At 43.1% G+C, this 10,709-nt stretch overlaps 1 protein-coding gene across 2 annotated transcripts in view; it reads left to right on the top strand.

Annotated features, from left to right (window-relative positions):
* Tsn (translin) overlaps positions 1-9,664 on the top strand; it is a 15,868-nt gene extending 6,204 nt beyond the window's left edge. The window contains exons 4-6 of one of the 2 annotated variants that reach the window (XM_008830858.2): positions 2,027-2,142; positions 3,299-3,378; positions 6,683-9,664. In XM_008830858.2, coding sequence (XP_008829080.1) covers positions 2,027-2,142; positions 3,299-3,378; positions 6,683-6,916 — 430 coding nt within the window. In that variant the 3' untranslated portion in view covers positions 6,917-9,664. The remainder of the gene's footprint in view (positions 1-2,026; positions 2,143-3,298; positions 3,379-6,682) is intronic. The other variant, XM_029562399.1, reaches the window with a different exon arrangement.
* Positions 9,665-10,709: the final 1,045 nt, after the last annotated feature.

Raw genomic sequence — 10,709 nt, 5'->3', positions numbered from 1 at the left:
GGTCTTTTTGAAGCAGGGTCTCCCTGTAGTCCCAGCTGGCCTGGAACTTACTATGTAGACAAGGCTGGCCTTGAACTCACAGAGATTTGCCTGTCTCTGCCTCCCGAGTGCTGGGACTACAGGCATGCACCACCACGCCTGGCTTTAACTTTGGTTCTTTTAAAAAAATTTTTTAAATTATATTTTATCTGTATGGATGCTTTACCTGATTCTATATAAGTACATGGGCCTGAGGAGGCCAAAAGAAGGTGTTGGATACCCTGGAACTGGAGGTATAGACAGTTGGTTAGCTGCCAAGTGGGTGCTGGGAACTGAACCTAGGTCCTCGGCAAGAGAAGTCAGTTCTTTAAGTGCTGAGTCATCTCTCCAGTCCCACTTGGGTTCTTTGGCGAGAAGGTCTTGCTATGTAGTCCTAACTGGCCTAGAACTTGCTATGTAGGCCTTGCTGGCCTTGGGCTATTGGTGAGCCTCTTGCCTTAGCCTCCCAAATACTGGGGTTACAAGTATGTGCCACCATGGCTGGCTTTTTTTCCTTTTTGACACGAGTCAAACACAAGTTTTCTTTAGTCCAGGCTGACCTCAAACTTGAGATCCTCCTACCTCAGCTTCCTGAGTGCTGGGATTATAAGTGTGTGCTGCCGTGCCAGATGAGTGATATTTTTGTATTTGTTGCCATATTTGAAAATCAGAATCTGGACATGGTGGCACACACCTGTAATCTTATTACTTGAGAGGCGGAGGGAGGAGGATTGATGGAAGTTTAAATCCATCCTGGTCTACATAGCAGATTCCAGCCCAGCCAGGGGTATATAGTGAGACCTTGTCTTAGAAAACAAAATAAAAAGAAGGAAATCAGAAGGCTCAGCATAAATACTCAAGGTTGAGAAATTCCCATCTTTTTATTTTTGGATGCAGGGTCTCATTGCGTAGCTCTGACTGGTCTGGAACATGCGATGTAGACCAGGCTGACCTGGAACTCAGAGATCTACCTGCCTCTGCCTCTGTCTCCTGAATGCAGGGATTAAAAGCATGTGTTTCTGTGTCTGGTGAAATTCCTGCTTTTTTTTTCCTTCAAACTTACAGGCCATTTGTTTTTGTGATGGTGTCTTGCTATGTTGGCCAGGCTAGTTTGGAACCCCTGGATTTAGGAGATTCTGAGGCCTCCGGAGTGCTGAGATTACAAGTGTGTGCCAGCTCATCTGGTGGTCTCTTGAGTTTTGTGGCCTTTGTTTAGTGATTGCATGATGATTTTGTGAATTAGGATTTTGGTAGCCTACATTCAAAGTGCAGGAACAAGTTGGATGTTGAGGTTGACGTACAGTTGAAGATGTTTTCAGTCTTTAATTGCTTATTTAATTTTTCTTAGTTCTTACTGATTAAACTTCATCAGCACACTTAGTCATTCATAATTTTTTTTTTCCTTTTCTCTTTTTATTTTTACTTATTTTTTGATCTTTTTGAGATAGGGCTTCCCTGTAGCCCCAGCTGGCCTGGGACTCACCAGCTCAACCAGGCTGGCCTCGATCTCACAGAAATCTGCCCGCCTCTGCCTTTTGAGCTAGGATTAAAGGCATATACCATCATGCCTGACCATACCTGGATCTTGAACTTGTGATCCTTCTTCCTCTACGTCCTGAGTGCTGGGATTACAGATATGCACCTCTATTCCTGGTTTATGCTGTGTGAGAGCTAGAACCTAGGACTTTGTGTAGGAGACAGCACTGTCAGCCACATCCCCAGCTCTCATTTGTAGCCTTTAGTATAAATTTTCATATTGATAAAAATTGATTCATGCTTCTCATTAATTAAACATGTAAATAAATGTTATAAATCTGAATTTGTAAAGTGAATATTAAGTATTCAATGTATTTGAGTGCCTAGTTGCTTTTATCTGTTCTGTATATCAGGGTTTCACATAAGATTTTGTTTGCAAAAGAATCCCATTTCTAAACTGTTGAGACAAGCCCTTGCTGATTACTTCTTGTGGAAGTTCTGACCTTGTACTTTGCCTGTGCCTTTCATGCAGATTTCACGAGCACTGGAGGTTTGTGCTGCAGCGCTTGGTCTTCCTGGCAGCCTTTGTCGTTTATTTGGAAACAGAGACCTTGGTGACACGAGAGGCAGTGACGGAGATTCTTGGCAGTAAGTGTCTTAGTGCAATCTGCAGAATCAGGCATATTAGCTTAGGTGTTGGTGGGGAGACTGTTTCTGTGTGTGTGCTTGTGGATGTGTATTCATGTGCATGCATGTGTATGTGTGCGTGTGGAGGTCAAAGAATAGCTAGCCCTGTGTATTGTTCTTTAGGCAATGTCTACTTTTTAAAAAAATTAGATTTGTGTGTGTGTGTGGGTGGTGTGTGTGTGTGTGTGTGTGTGTGTGTGTGTGTGTGTGTGTGACTATGACTCTTCCTGGGGAGATGTGAACAAATGTCTACTCATACTCACCCCAGATAGGGAACAGATCAAAGTAAGGATACCACCAAAATCCAACTTGGTGAACCAATGAGTTTTATTGGGGTTACTTATAGGAGTATGGGTGAGGGGTTACCTACAGGAGCAGAAATGACTCAACAGATAGTGGCATCTCCAAAGCTCACCCCAGCATGGGTGACTGCTCAGGAAAGCAAGAAATCTGGAGCACACTGCACACAACCCTGTAGGCAGCTCAGTAGGTTGAGACTGGCCTTTCCTGGTAACTCAGTTGGTCAGAGCCTCTTCAGATAGCTCTGCTGGTCTCAGTTTCTCCCAAACAGCTTTGCTAGTCTCTGCTTCTTCCAGGTGGCTTGGCTGGTCTGAGCTTCTTTTTTTTTTTAATTAGTCCTTAAGGCTTCTATATGCTTGGGGAGGGAGGGGCCAAGTGAACTTGGTCAATTTGGGGGACTTCCTGAGCCTAAGGAGCTTTTCTGCAGGTTGGAATGCTTCACCTCCCTTCAAAACTCTCTGCCGTTTATCTTGCTTTAGAACATCCTATTGTTTATTCAGCTTTCCTCAAAGATGGAAGGTTTTATCTCAGAGGAAGTTACTGCACTACAGTGCTTTAGTATGGAGGTCAGAGAACAACTCACAGGAATTGGTTCTGTCTTTCCATCATCTGGGTCCTGGGGATTGAATTCAGGTGGTCAGGCTTGCGGCAAGCATGAGGAGTGTATGGTGTGTATAGAGGAGCACCCTAAGCTAGAAATGATTCCTTGTCGTTTCTTCACTGACTTTGAAAGAAATATGTGTGTGTGTGTTTATTTATACTCTTTGGCTTAAATTGCATTCACATGGTGACTGGCTTTATTTTGATGTGTTTTTAGTTGAGCCAGATCGGGAGAAAGGATTTCATCTGGATGTAGAAGATTATCTCTCAGGAGTTTTAATTCTTGCTAGTGAACTGGTAAGAAGTTCAATAATTTGCTGGTTGCGTGTGTGTGTGTAGGGGGATAATGTGTGTGCAGGTGCCCCAGTGTGAGCACATGTGGAGACCAGAGAACAACTTTGACTGTCTTTTCTCAGGTGCCATCTGCCTTTTTTTTTTTTTGTCTTTTTTTGTCTTTTTTTGAGACAGTGTCTCCCTGAGTGGATCTCACTATGTAGACCAGGCTGGCCTTGAAGTCACAGAGATCCACCTGCTTCTGCCTACCAAGTGCTGGAATTAATAGTGTGTGCCACCAAATCTATTCACTCTTTTTTTTTTTTTTTTTTGATATATTTTTATTTTATGTATGTTTTGTCTGCTCATATGTAAGTGCATCCATGTCATGGAGTGCCCATGTACAGAGGTCAGAAGAGGGCCTCAGATCCCCTGGAACTGGAGTTAAGGATGGTTGTTGGCCACCATGTGGGTGCTGGGAACCAAACCCATATCCTCTGCAAGAACAGTCAGTGTTCTTAATCTTTGAGCCATCACTCCAGCCTCCCCATTCTTAGTTTTTAAAATGAGTACCAAAACTATTTTTCTAAACCATCTAGTAGTCATGAGGTCTTAACTGTGTTGTAGTTAACTGTTAAGTTCAGAAAAATGTCAATTTAGATGCTAAGGGAGAGAGTATGCACATTTACTACTGGGTGCTTTTTTTTTTTTTTTTTGAGACAGGGTCTGGGGTCTGGTCTTGGTCTTGAATTCACTATATAGCTATATAGCTAAAGATGACTTTGAACTCTTGATCCTCCTGTCCCTGCCTCCCAAGTGTTCTAATATGTACAGTTTTAATTAAAAGAGGATGATACCTCTGTCAGTAGTGTCAAGATAATATATTCCTGGCAACTATGTTGATTTATAGAGTAATTTTAGAGAATAGTTTCTATGACTGTAACTTATTTTAGCTTTTAGGTTTTTGAGACTGGGTCTTACTATGTAGTCTTAGTCTCTGTCCTGGAACTGGAGATCCAGCTCCACCTTCTAGGTGCTAGGATTTCAGGAGTGTGCTACCACTGCAGCCCCTGGATGCATTATTTTTAGCTTTTATCCTGTCCTCTTAATCTGCCTTAGAACGTTGTCATACAAAAATAATTCTGTAGATGACACAGAGTAGCCAAGAGCAGACTCGAGTCCTTACAACAGAGCCTATGCAGCCTGCAGAGGGGAAATGTTCATTGTCTTTATTATTATTATTATTACATGTATGTGTATGATATGTGAGTGTCACAGCGAGTTGTAGCAGTCATAGGACAATCTTGTGGAGTCTGTGCTTTCCTACCTTGACACGGGGTTGGGGAATAGAACTCAGGTAGCCAGGCTTGGATGGCAAACACCTTTACTCACTGAGCCGTCTCACAGACCCAGTGTCTGGGTTATTTGGTTCTTTGAGACAGTTTTCTTCAGAACTTAAGAGGCTCAGCGGAAGGATTGCTGGGAGTTGGAGGCTAGCCTGGAGTACAAGCGAGCGAGATTATCTTACCCTCAATTCCTCCTAAAAAAAGAAGAAAAAGTTTGTTTCAGAGAAAAGCCGCTCAGGGATGGGCTGATGGTTCTTTTGATCTTTGGTCCTGGATCCTTGTGTTTTGTAGCTTTCTTCTTTTCTCAGTATTGGAGCACTGTTGATAAAGCTCTCTTAATTGACTTCTCCATTCCAACCAGGAGGACGGGGGAGGAGGGAAGAAAGGCCACTCATATGAAGGACATTTGTTTGAAGTTCTCCACCCATCTTTTCTTTATTTGAGACAAGGTCTCACTATGTAGCTCTGGCTGACCTGGAACTCACTGTGTAGATCAAACTAGCCTTGAATCAGAGATTCACCTTTTGCCTCCTAAGGATTAAAGTTGTGCCCCATCACCCCTGGTCCACACAACTTTTTCTTGAGACTAGGTGTTCTGAAACCCAGGCTGGTCTTGAACTTGCTATATAGACAAGGAACTCCTCTTGCCTCCACCTCCTGAGTGCTGGGATTACAGACATGGGGCATTATGCCTGGTTCATGTGGTGCTTGGGATTGAATGCAGGGCCTTGTGCACGCTAGACAATTACCAACCGAGCTATACATCCCCAGCTAACTTCTACTTAGCATTCTAATGCCTGGGGGCCCAGTGTAGCTCTGTGATAAACTGCTTACCTAGCATGCTGAAGGCTTGTGTTCCATTTCCATAGTGGCAAAATGTAACAAAACAATTATTCTCCTGTATTCATTGTGGGAAGCAGATCTTTAGGGGTTTGGGTAGAAAAGGTTGATGAAAATTTGAGGTGTTCTGAGTACAGAAATGGAGAGAGACCATGTGTGTTGGATGAACTACATGAGAAGTTCAGGGAAGCCTGGAAGAATGGGAAGGATTTTGTGGAGAAGGGACTCTTGAGTTATCTTTCAAGACAACATTGAATTGACTTAAATTTGGCTGCTTACACTTTGTCTCTGTCTTATGATCATAGGTGACCAGATGGACCCTCAGTGGTGGGTAATAGATACGAAATCATTCATCCTAGGTTTGAAAAGCTAGCATAAGGCGGAGCATGGTGGCACATGCCTTTAATCCCAGCACTTGGCAGGCAGAGACAGGTGGGTCTCTGAGATTGAGGCCAGTCTGGTCTATGTAGCGAGTTCCAGGCCAGCTGGGGTTACAGGGATACCTTGTCTCAAAGAAACAAAACAAAACAAAGATAGCACAGCTGCTACAGTGGCCCTGACATTTCTTTCTTCTGTGTATTAGCTTGTGAGCTGTACTGTTGACGCTTGTTTGATTTAATATACTTTATTCCACAATAACCAGTTAAATGCATTAGAGAAATTTTATTTATTTAAAAAATATTTTATTTTGTGTGTATGACCGTATTGCCTGTATGTATGTAAGTGCACCCGTGGGGGTCAGAAGGAAGCATCAGATCCCTTGGAACTGAAGTTATGGATGGTTGTTAGCTGCCATGTGAGTGCTGGGAACTGAACCCGGGTCCTCTGCAAGAGCAGTCAGTGCTCTTTACCGCTAAGCTATCTCTCCAGTCCCCACATTAGAGAAATTTTAGAAGGTGCCAATTTCTTTGACCATGGCTAGCAGACATTCTCTCAGTTCAGGTGGCATTCTTTTTAGAGCAACTTCTATTTTAATGTGCTTATATGTACCTTGAAAATAAGGCATCAGTGGAGTTGTCTAGACTGAGTGTGATTCAGGGCATCAGTGTAGCTGTCTAGCCCTCAGGTTCTGGCTGTAATTCAGAACAAGGTGCTGAGGAAGGAGCCACATTATAATGTGCCCTGTTCTCTCTCCTGTGCAGTCAAGGCTGTCTGTCAACAGTGTGACCGCTGGAGACTATTCGCGGCCCCTCCACATTTCCACTTTCATCAACGAGTTGGATTCCGGTTTCCGCCTTCTCAATCTGAAAAACGACTCCCTGAGGAAGCGCTATGATGGATTGAAGTACGATGTGAAGAAAGTAGAGGAGGTGGTCTACGATCTCTCCATCCGGGGCTTCAATAAGGAGACAGCAGCAGCTTGTGGTGAAAAATAGGAGGCTCTTCCCGCGGCTGGCCTTGCTGACCTGGGCAGTTGCCAAGGAGGGCGAGCACAGAGTGCCTCTTCCCGTAGTTGTCATGCCTGGTTGCTAAACACTGCGCTTTATTTTCTTAACCAGTTGTGTGGTGTATCAGAATTGTAACACTTTTTGGAGCTTAAAAAAATAGCCTTTCCATGGACAGAATTTTCCTTGTTAGTTTCAGTGAACTTGCTTTGATTGTTTCAGGTCTGTCAGAAGTATGTCAGTCTCTTGGTAAAAATCCCTTTGCTTACCTGAGTGTTGGTGTACCTATTGACAAGTTTGCCGTCTCGTTTGTGATTCTTCCAGAAGTGACCTTTGATGTTTTCTAGGTCCTTCCTATTAGCTCTCCATTCCCAGTTGTAGCCTGGGTACGGTGTGAAAATAGACCCTTAAAAAAAATGGTTGGCAAGCAAGGAAAACTTATTTTCCCTTTCTTAATTTAAGCCTTTCGAGTTAGTCACGTTAAATTTTTTGTCAAGGGAATTTGAGCCCCAGGTCTTTTTTACTGCCATCAAAATACAAAAGATGAAACTGCAAAGGCAAGCTCAGAACATTAGTTTGGAAGGTTTTCTGTTAAGAGGTTTAGTAACGTCTTCTGTTGGGCTGTACCAGGCGGGGAGCAGATCTTAGTGTAGAATACCCTGCTTTCTGAGGTTGCCTTAATGTCTGGCTGTCACAGCAATTAAAATAATCTTCAATCTTCATACAGCTCTTAAACTAACACTTCATGTAATAGATTCCTAAACTATGAAACCTTTTAATAGCCAACTAAACCCTCTGGTCTTGGAGTAGAAAGTCATCATGTATTATTTTTGGCACCCAGGAGTTTGTTCTTACAGAACAATGCTGTGTTTGGTGTGGAAGAAAGTAAAACTTGGCTTTAAAAAAAAAAAAAAATCCCATGTGATTGATAGTGTTTTTTGGGATAAGAAATTCCATTTTTTGCAGGGGGTAGAGGCCTGGGACGTGATTCAGCGGTTAAGAGCACCAACTGTACTTGCAGAAAACCCAGGTTTGAATCCCAGCACCCACATAACGGTTATCAGCCATAACTCTGGTTCCAGGGGTTCCAACACCTTCTGTCCTCCACGGGCACTGCACGACACAGGTGCAGTTATACACATGCAGACATAACACTCATACACATAAAAAAATTAAATGAATAAATAAATTTAGGTTTTTGATAGCTATCTCAGTAGGTTCTAAATGTACAGTGTGGGGCAAGTCATGTAAATTTTGTGGGTGTTCCCATCCACTTCATTTTTCAGATAGTGTTAAGGTTGACCAGGTAGGGTGGTGCACACCTTTAATCCCAGGACTTGGGAGGCAGAGGTAGGTGGTTCTTTGTGAGTTCAAGGCCAGCCTGGTCTACATAGCAAGTTTCAGGCCAGCTGGGGCTACTATGAGACCTGGTCTCAGAAAACAAAAACAAAACAAATATTTACCAGGTAATTTTCGGGGTGGAACTAAAATTACTAGCCATAATTAGGGCTAGTGATGTAGCTGGAGTGGTAGAGCACATGCCTAGTAGGTGTGAAGCACTGGGTTCCATCCCTAGCACTGGGAAAAAAAAAGAAAACTCAACAGTTTTTGTACTGTGTGAAAGGAAGCTGTTAGTGTTTTCAGTATAACAGGAAATATTTGGGAGTGTCGCTTTCTTGCTTCATACTAGTTTGGGTTTCCTGTTTGTGCATTGGGATGTTGAGCACTGCCCATGGTTAAAGACTCACTGCAAAGTGGGAGAAGGTGCAGGCTTGTACTGCCAGGTTTACTTAGGAGTCTGAGGCAGGAGGATGGCACGTTCAAAGCTTCAAGGCCAACCTGGGTAATTGAATGAGACCCTGTGGCAAAAATAAAAAGATTAAAAATAAATAAATTCAAATAGAGGGCTAGGGGTGCTTTTCAGTGATAGAGTGCTTGCCTTGCTTGTTTGAGGTCTGGGTTCAATCCCCCATTCTACAGTGGAGATCAAAGTCTGATTATTATTTCCCATCGTGACGATGGGAGTAGAGATGAGATGTAAGATGTAAGATATTGTTGGATTTTTAGACAAGCTTTCTTGCAGTTCTTTTTGTAGAGTTAGAATAAGTTATTAGGTTATTGTTTTGTTAGTTTGCTTTTTGAGACAGGGTCTTGCTAATAATTAGCCCAGGCTGGCCTGGAGCTTGAAATCCTGCCCCTACCTCCTGAATGTAGGGTTAGGTTTGAAAAGTGCCCAGGAAGGTCACTTCACATGTGCAGCAATCACTGGCTGGCTTGAGCATGAGAGGCTTTACAGTTACATGGTCAGAGGGAGACAGGAAGAGAGACAGGAAGTGTCTCGATACCTTGCTTTGTGTGGATTCTGTTTGAGAGTAGTAAAGTTCTTCCTGAAGTTGTAAGTTTTTTTTTTTTTTTTTTTGTTCCACTGTTCTAGAGATAGGAGGCCGGGTCCGCAAACTCCTGGGTCAGGTCCTCCTTCTGCCTCAGCCTGCCATGCAGCTGGGACTCTAGGTCAGTGCCACCCACCAGGCTCTTGAACAATTGCAATTAAATTGCACTTAAAGTGGAGGAGTATTCTGGTTTTTGAATTCCATTTGAGAGTTTAAAGTGTCATGTTGATAATTATTTAGTTGTGTTTGTTGCTGGCTTGTAAAGCAATAAAAACTGTTTTTGGTCTCTTTGTACCTTCCTGTGTTGCTGTGAGAACTCTTCCTGTGGAGAATAAATTGTTAATATTTCTTTGAGGCTGCAAAAGCCTAGAGTGATGAGCATGTGCTGTTGTGTGGTGACAATACTAGGGCACCCGCCACCCCCAGGGATTTATATGAAGTATGGGGAACATCTGTGTGGTCTACCTCAATTGGGGGATTACAAGGATTTGAAATGAAGATGTCGAGAAACCTTGGCTCTGGTTTTAGTGTACTTTTTTTTGTGTGTGTGTGTGTAGCCTATGTATTGAAGCCAGGGACTCACATGAGCTAAACAGACACTCTACTATATACACCCACAGAATTATTTATTTGATACAGTGTCTCATGTAGCCCAGGCTAGCCTCCAACTCACTATGTAGCTGAGGATAACTGAACTTTTGATCCCCCTGCCTCTACCTCCTGAGTGTTTAAGATTACAGGTGTGTACCACCACACCTACTTTATCCTGTGCTGGGGATCAAACTTACGACTTTGTTTATGCTAGGCAAGCATTCTCCCAACTGAGCTAAATCCCCAGTCCCAGAATTACTTATTTTTTTCAATTTTAGAAAACCGAATAGGGGCTGGTGAGATAGCTCAGCAGGTAAAGGCATGTGTTACTAAGCCTGATGTATTACTTTTCTGTTGCTGTGACAAAACACTGTGACCAAGGCCACTTATATAAGGAAGAATTTGTCTTCCAGAGGGACCAGTCCATAATGGCAGGGGAGGCATGATGGCAGAGGCGGCTGGAGCAGAAAGCTGAGCTATCATCTCCAAGCAGGCACAGGAAGCAGTGATTGAAAATCTGACAAGGCTTAAGAACTCTCTAAGCCTGTGTCGAGTGACGTGCTTCCTCCAGCAAGGCTGTACCTCTGAAAACCTCCCAAAACAATGTCACCAACTGGGGGGCAAAATGTTCAAGTACTTGGAACCTGTGGGGGACATTCTCATTCAAACCACCATACCTGATGACCTGAGTTAATTTCTGGGACCCACATGGTAGATGGAGAGAATACAAATTGTCCTTTGACCTCCACATGTGCACATGCATGTGTGTGCATGTGCACACATACAAATGTTAAAAAAAAAAA

Source organism: Nannospalax galili, unplaced genomic scaffold, assembly GCF_000622305.1.
Source record: "Nannospalax galili isolate Female #2095 unplaced genomic scaffold, S.galili_v1.0 scaffold633, whole genome shotgun sequence".
Classification (NCBI taxonomy): domain Eukaryota; kingdom Metazoa; phylum Chordata; class Mammalia; order Rodentia; family Spalacidae; genus Nannospalax; species Nannospalax galili.
This window is presented reverse-complemented; position numbering and strand designations above follow the sequence as displayed.